The 17,404-nt window shown below is 44.9% G+C and overlaps 1 protein-coding gene across 1 annotated transcript in view; it reads left to right on the forward strand.

The window, feature by feature from the left end:
* LOC110514120 (protein unc-80 homolog) overlaps positions 1 to 17,404 on the forward strand; it is a 95,699-nt gene that overhangs the window by 59,400 nt on the left and 18,895 nt on the right. Inside the window, exons 45-58 of the mRNA XM_036951795.1 lie at positions 629 to 763; positions 910 to 1,048; positions 1,838 to 1,934; positions 2,062 to 2,232; positions 2,403 to 2,495; positions 2,937 to 3,176; positions 3,548 to 3,748; positions 5,737 to 5,860; positions 5,999 to 6,124; positions 6,275 to 6,398; positions 7,258 to 7,464; positions 10,033 to 10,217; positions 14,950 to 15,115; positions 15,738 to 15,929. Of these exons, the coding sequence (XP_036807690.1) occupies positions 629 to 763; positions 910 to 1,048; positions 1,838 to 1,934; positions 2,062 to 2,232; positions 2,403 to 2,495; positions 2,937 to 3,176; positions 3,548 to 3,748; positions 5,737 to 5,860; positions 5,999 to 6,124; positions 6,275 to 6,398; positions 7,258 to 7,464; positions 10,033 to 10,217; positions 14,950 to 15,115; positions 15,738 to 15,929 (2,200 nt within the window). The remainder of the gene's footprint in view (positions 1 to 628; positions 764 to 909; positions 1,049 to 1,837; positions 1,935 to 2,061; positions 2,233 to 2,402; positions 2,496 to 2,936; positions 3,177 to 3,547; positions 3,749 to 5,736; positions 5,861 to 5,998; positions 6,125 to 6,274; positions 6,399 to 7,257; positions 7,465 to 10,032; positions 10,218 to 14,949; positions 15,116 to 15,737; positions 15,930 to 17,404) is intronic.

Raw genomic sequence — 17,404 nt, forward strand, 5'->3', positions numbered from 1 at the left:
GTAACCCACTGTAATGTGTTGTAGTCCTATGCTGACTATGACAGTAACCCACTGTAATGTGTTGTAGTCCTATGCTGACTATGACAGTAACCCACTGTAATGTGTTGTAGTCCTATGCTGACTATGACAGTAACCCACTGTAATGTGTTGTAGTCCTATGCTGACTATGAGAGTAACCCACTGTAATGTGTTGTAGTCCTATGCTGACTATGACAGTAACCCACTGTAATGTGTTGTAGTCCTATGCTGACTATGACAGTAACCCACTGTAATGTGTTGTAGTCCTATGCTGACTATGACAGTAACCCACTGTAATGTGTTGTAGTCCTATGCTGACTATGACAGTAACCCACTGTAATGTGTTGTAGTCCTATTCTGACTATGACAGTAACCCACTGTAATGTGTTGTAGTCCTATGCTGACTATGACAGTAACCCACTGTAATGTGTTGTAGTCCTATGCTGACTATGAGAGTAACCCACTGTAATGTGTTGTAGTCCTCTATGCTGACTATGACAGTAACCCACTGTAATGTGTTGTAGTCCTATGCTGACTATGACAGTAACCCACTGTAATGTGTTGTAGTCCTATGCTGACTATGAGAGTAACCCACTGTAATGTGTTGTAGTCCTATGCTGACTATGAGAGTAACCCGCTGCTGAGACAGGGGATAGAGTTCTGCGTCAGACAGTTCTACATCCTGCACCGTAAACCCTTCATCCTCCAGCTGTTTGCCAGCGTGGCCCCACTGCTGGAGTTCACAGTAAGTGTGTTTGCATAAGCACCTCTCTGATTCAGAGGGGTTAAATGTGGAAGACACATTTCAGTTGTGCAACTGACTAGGTCTCCCCTTATGAGCGTATCTGCATCTGCGTGTGTTGTTTAACCATGTGACTGTCTCTCTCCCAGACCTGCACCAGTACAGGCCTGTCTAAGGGGGTGTCTGCTCAGTGCCTGTTTGACCTGCTGGTCTCTCTGGAGGGAGAGACGCGTGATACCCTGGATGCCCTGGAGCTGGTCAAGGCTGAAAAACCCCTACGATCCCTGGGTAACACCACCACCTCAACCCCCCTGGGTCCCATCACTCAGGACTATTATATCATTAGACGTTGTGTCTGACATGGCACCCTGTTCAATATCCTGTGTGCCATTTATCAGACGCTTCTATCCAAAACGACTTACGGTCATGCATACGTTGTACGTACAGATGGTTCCAGGATTCGAACCCACCATCCATGCTCTCCCAACTGAGCTACAGAGGACCATTTTCCCTATACTGTTCTACCTTTGACTAGCCCACATCGTTTTGCTGGCGTGGATTCCCATTGTTTTAAGAGAGGAGTTGTTTTAATGACAGCGTGAGCTGATCAGGACTCTTACTAAGGCCTGGAGTTTCTCATTGTCAGGATTCTCCTAGTTAATAGACTCTTACTAAGGCCTGGAGTTTCTCATTGTCAGGATTCTCCTAGTTAATAGACTCTTACTAAGGCCTGGAGTTTCTCATTGTCAGGATTCTCCTAGTTAATAGACTCTTACTAAGGCCTGGAGTTTCTCATTGTCAGGATTCTCCTAGTTAATAGACTCTTACTAAGGCCTGGAGTTTCTCATTGTCAGGATTCTCCTAGTTAATAGACTCTTACTAAGGCCTGGAGTTTCTCATTGTCAGGATTCTCCTAGTTAATAGACTCTTACTAAGGCCTGGAGTTTCTCATTGTCAGGATTCTCCTAGTTATATTAAACAATAGAACTTGACTGATAATGGTCATGTTCTTCCTATAGTATATTTTAAGTCCTGAAAGTGCTACAGCATGAATTCCAGTGGTTTCCTCTGTTTCAGACTTCTGCTATGGTAGTGAGGACCTGGCCTTCTCCATCAGTGAGTCCATCAAGCTGTGTGTGACGGTGGTGGCCTACGCCCCAGAGTCTTTCAGGAGGTGTGGTTTCACATCACTCACCGCCAAACCAGTATATCAACATTGTACAGTAGTCTTACTAAATGCTAACGCCCTCTCCTATCCGTGCGTGTTTATGTTTATGCGTTGCGTGTGTGCACGGTATCAGCCTACAGATGCTGATGGTGCTGGAGGCCCTGGTGCCATGTTTTCTCCAGAAACTGAAGAGCAACACCATGACCATGGAGTCAGCCTCGGCAGCGCGGGACGAGATCGCCGCCATCGCCGCCCTGGCCACCTCCCTGCAGGCCCTGCTCTACAGCTCAGAGACCCTCACACGGTCAGACACACACACACACACACACACATCCGTGCATCTGTTAATCAGATATGGCCCATCATGTCTTTCTTAACGTATGTTCCAAGCCCTAACTGAATGTGACATTTGTCCTTTTTCTCTGCTATCTTCCTCCCCTCCCTCCCATCCCCACCCCTCCTATCCCCTCTCAGGCCTATGACTGCCCCCCAGTTGAGTCGCTGTGATCAGGGACACAAAGGTGCAACGACTGCCAACCACGCCATGTCTGGAGGGCCCAACACCAGGTGTGGAGTAGCCTTTACACCTGCCGGATTGTGTCCAAAATGGCACCCGTAATGCACTACCTTTGGCCAGAGCCATAGGGCTGTAGTGCACTATATAGGGAAAAGGGTGTTATTTTGGACTTAGTATTGATTTATTTCACATTCATTTAAGTCTCTTAAAGAAACTGTCCACTTGGCTGTTATTAACATACTGTTCTGTTACTTTTCCTAATTCTCTTCATAACTGTTAGACATAAATCTATTGTTTGTTGTCCCTGGATGCTGTTGCCGTAGTGATATCCTAAAGAAACCTATGTACAGGTCATCATCACAACAGAAGAAAATACCCCCAAAGACAATAGAAGATGTCCCATGTGTTTACACCACAGTTGGTTTCAGAGGATCATGTTTCATGGATGCTTGTTTGTGTCGTGTACTCGTGTTGCTTGGTGTCAATGTCAGTCGCCTTGTGTCCGGCATCAGGGACAACCTTCACCTGTTGGAGGAGGGCCAGGGGATGCCTCGCGAGGAGATGGACGAGCGGATCGCCCGTGAGGAGTTTCGCCGGCCCCGGGAGTCCCTCCTGAACATCTGCACTGAGTTCTACAAGCACTGCGGCCCGCGCCTCAAGATCCTGCAGAACGTGGCCGGGGAACCCCGTGTCACCGCCTTAGAGCTGCTGGACATCAAGTCCCACATGAGGTGAAGGGTTGGATTTAGTGCCTAGTGTTTCAACCAGGTGGAAACTATCCTCATTCAATGCCCAATGTGCAGCACCCACCTGGGTGAAAGTGGCCACGAATGAGACACACTTTAACCGGGTATGACATCACTATTCACTCAGCTATGGTATGGATGCATACAGGGACCTGATTTGCAGAAACGTTTAGAATTGTTCGTGTGCGGTTGTGTGTGTACAATCTGTATGCCTTTTTGTGTGTGGATGAGTGCGATGTGTGTGTATGTAATTCCCTGACTGTGCATGCGGTTGTGCATGTCTATATGATTGCATGTGTGTTTTTGTGTCTGATCATTTTGTGTGTTTGTGTGTGTGGGAATGTGTTTTCCCCCAGATTGGCAGAGATCGCCCACTCCCTCCTCAAGCTGGCCCCCTACGACAGCCTGACCATGGAGAGCCGAGGCCTGCGGCGCTACGTCACTGGGATGCTGCCCATCACCGATTGGTCGTCCGAGGCCGTGCGGCCCGCCCTCATCCTCATCCTGAAGCGGCTTGACCGCATGTTCAACAAGATCCACAAGATGCCTACGCTCAGGTGCGCTCGCCCACAGGCTCTGTGCTCCAGGTCTGTTGCCGCGCTGCGCGCCCTTTAACCCTTGCTCCTTCGCAACTGTACCGTACTGTGGTGTTACAGTGGAGTGAAGTACCGTACTGTGGTGTTACAGTGGAGTGAAGTACCGTACTGTGTTGTTACAATGGAGTGAAGTACCGTACTGTGGCGTTACAATGGAGTGAAGTGCCATACTGTGGTGTTACAGTGGAGTGAAGTGCCATACTGTGGTGTTACAGTGGAGTGAAGTGCCATACTGTGGTGTTACAATGAAGTGCCGTACTGTGGTGTTACAGTGGAGTGAAGTGCCGTACTGTGGTGTTACAGTGAAGTGCCGTACTGTGGTGTTACAGTGGAGTGAAGTGCCGTACTGTGGTGTTACAGTGAAGTACCGTACTGTGGTGTTACAGTGGAGTGCCATACTGTGGTGTTACAGTGAAGTGCCGTACTGTGGTGTTACAGTGGAGTGCCGTACTGTGGTGTGACAGTGGAGTGAAGTGCCGTACTGTGGTGTTACAGTGGAGTGAAGTGCCGTACTGTGGTGTTACAGTGGAGTGAAGTACCGTACTGTGGTGTTACAGTGAAGTGCCGTACTGTGGTGTTACAATGAAGTGCCGTACTGTGGTGTTACAGTGGAGTGCCGTACTGCGGTGTTACAGTGGAGTGAAGTACCGTACTGTGGTGTTACAGTGGAGTGAAGTGCCATACTGTGGTGTTACAATGAAGTACCGTACTGTGGTGTTACATTGAAGTACTGTACTGTGGTGTTACAGTGGAGTGAAGTACCGTACTGTGGTGTTACATTGAAGTACTGTACTGTGGTGTTACATTGAAGTACTGTACTGTGGTGTTACAGTGGAGTGAAGTACCGTACTGTGGTGTTACAGTGAAGTATCGTACTGGGGTGTTTGATTGTGTGTCCGCTGCTGACTGCTCACAGTTTGATTGTGTGTCCGCTGCTGACTGCTCACAGTTTGATTGTGTGTCCGCTGCTGACTGCTCACAGTTTGATTGTGTGTGTTGTAGTTTGTAAAGTCTCATTACTGCTGAGTTTGGCATGTCTGCTTATGTGTGTGTCTGTGAGCTCTGCAATGTCACCCGTCAATACGAGCTGCTTTAGGCCCACATAGAGAGTCATCAGAACCTGGACCTGGTTATTGATAACTCTGCTGAGTAGTGATGGTCAATATGAGCTGCTTTAGGCCCACACAGAGAGTCATCAGAACCAGGACCTGGTTATTGATAACTCTGCTGAGTAGTGATGGTCAATATGAGCTGCTTTAGGCCCATAGAGAGTCATCAGAACCAGGACCTGGTTATTGATAACTCTGCTGAGTAGTGATGGTCAATATGAGCTGCTTTAGGCCCATAGAGAGTCATCAGAACCAGGACCTGGTTATTGATAACTCTGCTGAGTAGTGATGGTCAATCTGAGCTGCTTTAGGCCCATACAGAGAGTCATCAGAACCAGGACCTGGTTATTGATAACTCTGCTGAGTAGTGATGGGATTATCTATTTAATAGCCTGTCCAAACGAAACGTTTTCAAAATGCTAAATTATAGTGTGATATTTTGTTGTGTGTTGGTGTTTGTAGTGGATGTGTGCATCAGTGGAGGCTGGTGTGAGGAGCTATAGGAGGACGGGCTCATTGTAATGGCTGGAACCGTATCAAACCAAATGTTTGACTCCGTTCTTCTATAGCTCCTCCCATCAGTCTCCTCTGCTGTGTATGTTGATGAGCGTGATTAGTTAATTAACGTGTGTATGTGTGTGTGTGCGAGCGAGTGAGCCTGTGTGTGCGTGTGTATTTATACTGATTGTGTGTGTGTGTGTGTGTGTGTGTGTGTGTGAGCGAGCCTGTCTGTGCGTGTGTGTGTGTTTATACTGATTGTTTGTGTGTGTGTGCGCAAGTGAGCCTGTGTGTGTGTGTGTGTGTGTTTATACTGATTGCGTGTGCGTGTGTGTCCTACAGGAGACAGGTGGAGTGGGAGGCGGCCAGTAGTCTGATTGAAGGTATCTGTCTGACTCTCCAGCGTCAGCCAATCATCTCCTTCCTCCCTCACCTCCGCTCCCTCATCAATGTCTGTGTCAACCTGGTGAGGAGTGCTCACACACACACACACACACACCTCAAATACTCACTGTGCTGTGACCTAACTATGATGTTGCTTGTTTGCGTGTGTGTGTTTCTCTACATGTGTGTGTGTGCGTGCCCTGGTGTGTGTGTTTCTCAGGTGATGGGGGTAGTAGGCCCCTCCAGTGTGGCTGATGGGCTGCCCCTGCTCCACCTGAGCCCGTATCTGTCCCCCCCTCTACCCTTCAGCACAGCAGTGGTCCGCCTGGTGGCTCTGCAGATACAGGTGAGACTACCCAGCCCAAGAACTAACCTCTGTGTGTGTGTGTGTGTGTGTGTGTGTGTGTGTGTGTGTGTGTGTGTGTGTGTGTGTGTGTGTGTGTGTGTGTGTGTGTCATAATGAAACATTTATCTTGCTCTCTTCCCTGATTGACAGGCTTTGAAGGATGACTTCCCCCTGAGCCATGTGATCTCCCCCTTCACCAATCAGGAGAGGCGAGAGGGCATGCTGCTCAACCTGTTGATTCCATTCGTGCTGACAGTGGGTTCAGGGAGCAAAGGTCAGAGCCCAGGGTTAAGAGGTCTAATGCCACCAATCTGTGGGTGTATGTATGCATACGTGCATCTGAAATAATGGCTGTGTTTCAGGCAGACTTGAATGTCACCTTGCAGTCACCTGCTAGAACTCACAGCGCCTGGATATGTGTTAAAATATCAGCTACCTGCATCATACAGTGCCTTCAGAAAGTATTCAGACCCCTTGACTTTACAGCCTTATTCTACGTTTTATTCAATTGTTTTTCCCCTCATCAATCTACACATAATACCCCATAATGACATAATACCCCATAATGACATAATACCCCATAATGACATAATACCCCATAATGACATAATACCCCATAATGACATACTACCCCATAATGACATACTACCCATAATGACATAATACCCCATAATGACATTATACCCCATAATGACATAATACCCCATAATGACATAATACCCCATAATGACATAATACCCCATAATGACATAATACCCCATAATGACATACTACCCATAATGACATAATACCCCATAATGACATAATACCCCATAATGACATACTACCCCATAATGACATACTACCCATAATGACATAATACCCCATAATGACATAATACCCCATAATGACATAACACCCCATGTGTGTAGATTGCTGATTTTTTTCAATTGAATCCATTTTAGAATAAGGCTGTAACGTAACAAAATGTGGAATACTTCTGAAGGCTCTGTATATAACAATCTGATGCTCGCCTGAGCCATCGATGACCTGGCACCTAACGATTAGTTGATATGTGTTGCACAACTGCAATGTAGTCAGCCTTGAACGCAACCTGTGTGTCTGTGTCTGTGTGTGTGTTCCACCCTATCCAGACTCCCCACACCTGGAGCAGCCTGAGGTCTCTCTGCTCCTGCAGACGGTCATCAACATCCTCCTCCCCCCGCGCATCATCAGCACGTCCCGGACCAAGAACTTCATGCTGGACACGTCCCCCGCCCACTGCTCCACCCCGGGGGACCAGGGCAAGGACCTGAGGAGAGAGGGCCTGGCCGAGTCCACCAGTCAGGCTGCATACCTGGGTAGGGTTCTGCAGACGTAGACTATTTAAATGTAGACTCACATGCTGACTAGACCGGGCGAGCGTGTGCTTCTGCCATTGTGCGCATGTGTTGATTTTGTCCAGCCACACCAGACATGATCAGGACTCGCAGGTTGAAATATCAAAACAAACTTTGAACCAACTATATTAATTAGAGGACAGGTCGAAAAGCATTCAACATTCATGTCAAATTAGCTAGCTAGCTTGCTGTTGCTAGCTAATTTGTCCTGGGATATTAACATTGGGTTGTTAAAGGTTCTGTACTCCGACAATTAATCCACAGATAAAAGGGTCAACTGAGTTAGTTTCTAGTAATCTCTCCTTCTTCAGTCTTCTTCGTTGGACTTCATATGGTTGGCAACCAACTTTAAGGTGCATTACCACCACCAACAGGACTGGAATGTCGACCTCATCTTTCAATCACCCTCATGCGTACAGTGCCTTCGGAAATAATTCAGACCCCTTAAATGTTTCCACATTTTGTTACATTACAGCCTCATTCTAAAATGTATCAAATAGTTTTTTTCCTCATCAATCTACACACAATAACACATAATGACAAAAATAAGTTTAGACATTTTTGCAAATGTATTAAAAATAACAACGGAAATATCACATTTACATAAGTATTCAGACCCTTTACTCAGTACTTTGTTGAAGCACCTTTGGCAGTGATTACACCCTCAGGTCTTCTTGGGTATGACGCTACAAGCTTGGCACACCCACAGGGTACCACACAATTTGCCCAGTGTCGTCCGTGTTTGCCCGGGGCCGTCATTGGAAATAAGAATTTGTTCTTAACTGACTTGCCTAGTTAAATTAAGGTTCAATTAAAAAAAATATATATATGTCAATAACACCTGTATTTGGGGAGTTTCTCCCAGCCTTCTCTGCAGATCCTCTTAAGCTCTGTCAGGTTGGATGGGGAATGTTGCTGTACAGCTATTTTCAGGCCTCCAAAGATGTACGATCGGGTTCAAGTCCAGGCTCTGGCTGGGCCACTCAAGGAAATTCAGAGACTCCTGCGTTGTCTTCTCTGTGTGCTTAGGGCCGTTTTCATGTTGGAATTTTAACCTTCGCCACAGTCTGAGGTCCTGAGCTCTGGAGCAGGTTTTCATCAAGGATCTCTCTGTACTTTGCTCCATTCATCTTTGCCTCGATCCTGACTAGTCTACCCAATCCCTGCCACTGAAAAGCATCCCCACAGCATGATGCTGATACCACCAGGCATCACCATAGGGATGGTGCCAGGTTTTCTCCAGACGTGACCCTTGGCATTCAGGCCAAAGAGTTCACTCTTGGTTTCATCAGAACAGAGAATCGTGTTTCTCATAGTCTGAGAGTCTTTAGGTGCCTTTTGGAAAACTCCAAGCGGGCTGTCATGTTCCTTTTACTGAGGAGTGGCTTTCGTCTGGCCACTCTTCCTTAAAGGCCTGATTGGTGGAGTGCTGCAGAGATGGTTGTCCTTATGGAAGGCTCTCCCATCTCCACAGAGGATCTCTGGAGCTCTGTCAGAGTGATCATCAGGTTCTTGGTCACTTCCCTGACCAAGGCCCTTTTCTCCCAATTGCTCAGTTTGGCCGGAGCGGCCAGCACTAGGAAGAGTCTTGGTGGTTCCAAACTTCTTCCATTTAAGAATAATGGAGGACCCTGTGTTCTTGGGGACCTTCAATGCTGCATAAACTTTTTGGTAACCTTCCCCAGATCTGTGTCTCGACACAATCTTGTCTCGGAGCTCTACGGACAATTTCTTTGACCTCATGGCTTGGTTTTCGCTCTGACGTGCACTGTCAACTGTGGAACCTTAAATAGACAGGTATGTGCCTTTCCAAATCATGTCCAATCAATTGAATTTACCACAGAGGGACTCCAATCAAGTTGTAGAAACATCTCAAGGATGATCAATAGAAACAGGATGCACCTGAGTTCAATTTCGAGTCTCACAGCAAAGGGTCTGAATTCTTATGTAAATAAGGTATTTCAGTTTTTTCATTCACTTTGTTGTATTGTTTATAGATTGCTGGGAAAATAATTATTTAATCCATTTTAGAATATGGCTGTAACGTATCAAAATGTGGAAAACGTCAAGGTCTGAATACTGAATACCATCGCTTTCTGACTCCTCACTTTCTCTGTCTTTCTCTCTCTCCCCCTCCCCTCACTCCTCTCCTCTCCTCTCTATCTCCCCCTCCCCCATCTCTCTCACCACTCCCTCCCCCCTCCATCTCTCTCTACCCCCTCATCTCCCCTCCTCCCTCTCTCTACCCCCTCTCTCTATCTCCCTCCTCTCTCTCACCATTCTCGCTACACCCTCCCCTCCTCCCCATTCTCGCTACACCCTCCCCTCCTCCCCCTCTCTCCCCACTCTCTCTACCCCTCCCCCCTCTCTCACCATTCTCGCTACACCCTCCCCTCCTCCCCACTCTCTCTACACCCTCCCCTCCTCCCCCTATCCCCCCACTTTCTCTCCCCCTCCCCCATCTCTCTCCCCACTCTCTCTCACCCCTCCTCTCCCCTCTCTCCCCCCTCCTCCCACCTTCTCCCCCAGCTCTAAAGGTGGTGTTGGTTTGTTTTGAGCGGCAGCTGGGGAACCAGTGGTATCGCCTCAGCCTGCAGGCCAAGGAGATGTCTCTGAGGAAGGTGGGAGGCCTGGCCTTCTGGGACTTCATAGATTTCATAGTGCGTACTCGGATTCCCATCTTCGTCCTGCTGCGTCCCTTTATCCAGTGCAAGGTAGGAGCCCTGTGTAGTATTATACTGTACCCTCCATTCTACTACCCTGTATAGTATTATACTGTACCCTCCATTCTACTAAATTGTATAGTATTATACTGTACCCTCCATTCTGTATAGTATTATACTGTACCCTCCATTCTGTATAGTATTATACTGTACCCTCCATTCTGTATAGTATTATACTGTACCCTCCATTCTGTATAGTATTATACTGTACCCTCCATTCTGTATAGTATTATACTGTACCCTCCATTCTGTATAGTATAATACTGTACCCTCCATTCTACTACCCTGTATAGTATTATACTGTACCCTCCATTCTGTATAGTATTATACTGTACCCTCCATTCTACTACCCTGTATAGTATTATACTGTACCCTCCATTCGGTATAGTATTATACTGTACCCTCCATTCTGTATAGTATTATACTGTACCCTCCATTCTGTATAGTATTATACTGTACCCTCCATTCTGTATAGTATTATACTGTACCCTCCATTCTACTACCCTGTATAGTATTATACTGTACCCTCCATTCTGTATAGTATTATACTGTATCCTCCATTCTGTGTAGTATTATACTGTACCCTCCATTCTGTATAGTATTATACTGTATCCTCCATTCTGTATAGTATTATACTGTACCCTCCATTCTGTATAGTATTATACTGTATCCTCCATTCTGTATAGTATTATACTGTACCCTCCATTCTGTATAGTATTATACTGTATCCTCCATTCTGTATAGTATTATACTGTACCCTCCATTCTGTATAGTATTATACTGTATCCTCCATTCTGTATAGTATTATACTGTACCCTCCATTCTGTATAGTATTATACTGTATCCTCCATTCTGTATAGTATTATACTGTACCCTCCATTCTACTACCCTGTATAGTATTATACTGTACCCTCCATTCTGTATAGTATTATACTGTACCCTCCATTCTGTATAGTATTATACTGTACCCTCCATTCTACTACCCTGTGTAGTATTATACTGTACCCTCCATTCTGTATAGTATTATACTGTACCCTCCATTCTGTATAGTATTATACTGTACCCTCCATTCTACTACCCAGTATAGTATTATACTGTACCCTCCATTCTGTATAGTATTATACTGTATCCTCCATTCTGTGTAGTATTATACTGTACCCTCCATTCTGTATAGTATTATACTGTATCCTCCATTCTGTATAGTATTATACTGTACCCTCCATTCTGTATAGTATTATACTGTACCCTCCATTCTGTATAGTATTATACTGTACCCTCCATTCTACTACCCTGTATAGTATTATACTGTACCCTCCATTCTGTGTAGTATTATACTGTACCCTCCATTCTGTATAGTATTATACTGTACCCTCCATTCTGTATAGTATTATACTGTACCCTCCATTCTACTACCCTGTATAGTATTATACTGTACCCTCCATTCTGTATAGTATTATACTGTACCCTCCATTATGTATAGTATTATACTGTACCCTCCATTCTGTATAGTATTATTCTGTACCCTCCATTCTGTATAGTATTATACTGTACCCTCCATTCTGTATAGTATTATACTGTACCCTCCATTCTGTATAGTATTATACTGTACCCTCCATTCTACTACCCTGTGTAGTATTATACTGTACCCTCCATTCTGTGTAGTATTATACTGTACCCTCCATTCTGTTTAGTATTATACTGTACCCTCCATTCTGTATAGTATTATACTGTACCCTCAATTCTGTATAGTATTATACTGTACCCTCCATTCTGTATAGTATTATACTGTACCCTCCATTCTGTATAGTATTATACTGTACCCTCCATTCTGTATAGTATTATACTGTACCCTCCATTCTACTACCCTGTATAGTATTATACTGTACCCTCCATTCTGTATAGTATTATACTGTACCCTCCATTCTACTACCCTGTGTAGTATTATACTGTACTACCATCCATTCTGTATAGTATTATACTGTACCCTCCATTCTGTATAGTATTATACTGTACCCTCCATTCTGTATAGTATTATACTGTACCCTCCATTCTGTGTAGTATTATACTGTACCCTCCATTCTACTACCCTGTATAGTATTATACTGTATCCTCCATTCTGTGTAGTATTATACTGTACCCTCCATTCTGTGTAGTATTATACTGTACCCTCCATTCTGTATAGTATTATACTGTATCCTCCATTCTACTACCCTGTATAGTATTATACTGTATCCTCCATTCTGTGTAGTATTATACTGTACCCTCCATTCTGTATAGTATTATACTGTACCCTCAATTCTGTATAGTATTATACTGTACCCTCCATTCTGTATAGTATTATACTGTACCCTCCATTCTGTATAGTATTATACTGTACCCTCCATTCTGTATAGTATTATACTGTACCCTCCATTCTACTACCCTGTATAGTATTATACTGTACCCTCCATTCTGTATAGTATTATACTGTACCCTCCATTCTACTACCCTGTGTAGTATTATACTGTACTACCATCCATTCTGTATAGTATTATACTGTACCCTCCATTCTGTATAGTATTATACTGTACCCTCCATTCTGTATAGTATTATACTGTACCCTCCATTCTGTGTAGTATTATACTGTACCCTCCATTCTACTACCCTGTATAGTATTATACTGTATCCTCCATTCTGTGTAGTATTATACTGTACCCTCCATTCTGTGTAGTATTATACTGTACCCTCCATTCTGTATAGTATTATACTGTATCCTCCATTCTACTACCCTGTATAGTATTATACTGTACCCTGCAATGTGTGTATCCTACAACCCTCTAGTGTTCCCCTCTATATACCTCTTCCTCTATGCTTTTTCTAGGTCTAGAATCACAAAATCCTTTATTCATCTCTCTCTGTCTCTCTCTCTCTCCCTCCCGCTCTCTCTCTCTCTCTCTCTCTCCCTCTCTCTCTGTCTAACTATCTCCCTCTCTCTCTCTCCCTCTCTCTCTGTCTAACTATCTCCCTCTCTCTCTCTCTCTCTCTTTTTCTCTTTCTCGCTCTCTCTCAATTCAAGGGGCTTTATTGGCAAATGCTTTATTCATCTCTCTCTGTCTCTCTCTTCTTCTCTGTCTCTCTCTCTCTCTCTGTCTAACTTTCTCTCTCTATCTCCCTCCCTCTTCCTCCCTCTCTCTCTCTCTCTCTCTCTATCTCCCTTTCTCTCTCTCTCTCTCTCTCTCTCTCTCTCTCTCTCCCTCCCTCCCTCCCTCCCTCTCTCTCTCTATCTAACTTTCTCTCTCTCTATCTCCCTCCCTCTTCCTCCCTCTCTCTCTCTCTATCTCCTTTTCTCTCTCTTTCTCTCTTTCTCTCTCTCTCTCCCTCCTTCTCTCCCTCTCTCTCTCTCTGTCTAACTTTCTCTCTCTCTATCTTCCTCCCTCTCCCTCTCTCTATCTCCCTTTCTCTCTCTCTCTCTCTCTCTCTCACTCACTCACTCACTCACTCACTCGCTCTCTATCACTCTCTCTCTCTCAATTCAAGTGGCTTTATTGGTATGGGAAACATATGTTAACATTGCCAAAGCAAGTGAGGTAGATAAATATTTAAAAGTGAAATAAACAATAAAATGAACAGTAAACATTACACTCACAGAAGTTCCAAAACAATAAAGACATTACAAATGTCATATTATGTCTATATACAGTGTTGTAACGATGTACAAATAGTTTAAGTATAAAAGGGAAAATAAATAAGCATAAATATGGGTTGTATTTAAAATGGTGTTTGTTCTTCACTGCTTGACCTTATCTTGTGGCAACAGGTCACACGTCTTGCTGCTGTGATGGCACACTGTGGTATTTCACCCAATAGATATGGGAGTTTATCAAAATCGGGTTTGTTTTCAAATTCTTTGTGGATCTGTATAATCTGAGGGAAATATGTGTCTCTAATATGGTCATACATTGGGCAGTAGGTTAGGAAGTGCAGCTCAGTTTCCACCTCATTTTGTGGGCAGTGTGCACATAGCCTGTCTTCTCTTGAGAGCCAGGTCTGTCTACAGGGGTCTTTCTCAATAGCAAGGCTATGCTCACTGAGTCTGTACATAGTCAAAGCTTTCCTTAAGTTTGGGTCAGTCACAGTGGTCAGGTATTCTGCCACTGTGTACTCTCTGTTTAGGGCCAAATAACATTCTAGTTTGCTCTGTTTTTTGGTTAATTATTTTTGGTTGGGTCTAATTGTGCTGCTGTCCTGGGGCTATGTGGGGTCTGTTTGTGTTTGTGAACAGAGCCCCAGGACCAGCTTGCTCTTCTCCAGGTTCATCTCTCTGTAGGTGATGGCTTTGTTATGGAAGGTTTGGGAATCGCTTCCTTTTAGGTGTTTGTAGAATTTAACGGCTCTTTTCTGGATTTTGATAATTAGCGGGTATCGGTGTTATTTGGTGTTCTATGTTGTACAAGGAGGATATTTTTGCAGAATTCTGCATGCAGAGTCTCAATTTGGTGTTTGTCCCATTTTGTGAATTCTTGGTTGGTGAGCGGACACCAGACCTCACAACCATAAAGGGCATTGGGTTCTATAACTGATTCAAGTATTTTTAGCCAGATCCTAATTATTATGTTGAATTTTATGTTCCTTTTGAAGGCATAGAATGCCCTTCTTGCCTTGTCTCTCTCTCTCTTGCTCTCTCGCTTTTCGTGCTCTCTTCTTCTCCCGTTCCCTTCATCCCTTCCTCTTTAACCCCTCCCAGCTCCTGACCCAGCCAGCTGACTCCCAGGAGGAGATCACGGCCCGCCACCACATCGCTGACCAGCTGGAGCGTCGCTTCATCCCCCGCCCCCTCTGCAAGAGCTCCCTGTTCGCAGAGTTCAACAACGAGCTGAAGATCCTCAAGGAGGCCGTGCACAGTGGCTCTGGTTGGTAACCCACTGATTAGTATACTAGTTATTAGTAGAGTAGCCGTTAGTATACTACTTTTTAGTGCACTACCCATTAGTACACTACCATTAGTACACTACCCATTAGTTACTACCCATTAGTACACTACCCATTAGTTACTACCCATTAGTTACTACCCATTTAGTACACTACCCGTTAGTGGACTACCCATTAGCACACTACCCATTAGTTACTACCCATTAGTACACTACCCATTCGTTCACTACCCATTAGTTACTACCCATTAGTTACTACCCATTAGTTACTACCCATTAGTACACTACCCATTAGTTACTACCCATTAGTTCACTACCCATTAGTTCACTACCCATTAGTACACTACCCATTAGTTCACTACCCATTAGGGCACTACCCATTTGTTACTACCCATGAGTTACTACCCAGTAGTACACTACCCATTAGTTACTACCCAGTAGTACACTACCCATTAGTACACTACCCATTAGTACACTACCCATTAGTGCACTACCCATTAGTACACTACCCATTAGCACTCTACCCAAATGCCATGTTAACCTTTCGTTATTAAATGACAGGTTATGATAAGAGATGTCTGTTCATGCCCCCTCCTGCCCACAGCGTACCAGGGCAAGACGTCCATCAGCACAGTGGGCACGTCCACCTCTGCCTACCGCCTGTCGCTGGCCACCATGTCCCGGTCCAACACGGGCACGGGCACGGTGTGGGAGCAGGAGAGCCAGCCGTCACGCCAGCCCTCTCAGGACACGCTAAGCCGCACCGACGAGGATGACGAACAGGAGCAGGAAGAGAGTCAGACACCCCTCCTACTACTATCACTACCACTATCACTCTATCACTGAGTCAGACACCCCTCCTACTACTATCACTACCACTAACACTCTATCACTGAGTCAGATACCCCTCCTACTACTACTATCACTCTATCACTGAGTCAGATACCACTCCTACTACTACTATCACTGAGTCAGATACCCCTCCTACTACTATCACTACCACTATCACTCTATCACTGAGTCAGATACCCCTCCTACCTACTACTACTACTACTATCACTACCACTATCACTCTATCACTGAGTCAGACACCCCTCCTACCTACTACTATCACTCTATCACTGAGTCAGATACCACTCCTACTACTACTATCACTGAGTCAGATACCCCTCCTACTACTATCACTACCACTATCACTCTATCACTGAGTCAGACACCCCTCCTACTACTATCACTACCACTATCACTCTATCACTGAGTCAGACACCCCTCCTACTACTATCACTACTACTATCACTCTATCACCGAGTCAGATACCCCTCCTACTACTATCACTACCACTATCACTCTATCACTGAGTCAGATACCCCTCCTACTACTACTATCACTGAGTCAGATACCCCTCCTACCTACTACTATCACTCTATCACTGAGTCAGACACCACTCCTACTACTACTATCACTGAGTCAGATGCCCCTCCTACCTACTACTATCACTCTATCACTGAGTCAGACACCACTCCTACTACTACTATCACTACCTCTATCACTGAGTCAGATACCCCTCCTACTACTACTATCACTGAGTCAGATACCCCTCCTACCTACTACTATCACTCTATCACTGAGTCAGATACCCCTCCTACTATCACTGAGTCAGATGCCCCTCCTACCTACTACTATCACTCTATCACTGAGTCAGACACCACTCCTACTACTACTATCACTACCTCTATCACTGAGTCAGATACCCCTCCTACTACTACTATCACTCTATCACTGAGTCAGACACCACTCCTACTACTACTATCACTACCACTATAACTCTATCACTGAGTCAGACACCCCTCCTACTACTACTATCACTACCACTACCACTCTATCACTGAGTCAGATACCCCTCCTACCTACTACTACTACTACTATCACTGAGTCAGTCACCCCTCCTACCTACTACTATCACTCTATCACTGAGTCAGACACCCCTCATACTACTATCACTACCACTATCACTCTATCACTGAGTCAGATACCCCTCCTACTGCTATCACTACCACTATCACTCTATCACTGAGTCAGACACCACTCCTACTACTATCACTACTACTACTACTATCACTGAGTCAGATACCCCTCCTACTACTATCACTACCACTATCACTCTATCACTGAGTCAGACACCACTCCTACTACTATCACTACTACTACTACTATCACTGAGTCAGACACCCCTCCTACTACTATCACTACCACTATCACTCTATCTCTGAG

Source organism: Oncorhynchus mykiss, chromosome 18 (genome assembly GCF_013265735.2).
Source record: "Oncorhynchus mykiss isolate Arlee chromosome 18, USDA_OmykA_1.1, whole genome shotgun sequence".
Lineage (NCBI taxonomy): Eukaryota > Metazoa > Chordata > Actinopteri > Salmoniformes > Salmonidae > Oncorhynchus > Oncorhynchus mykiss.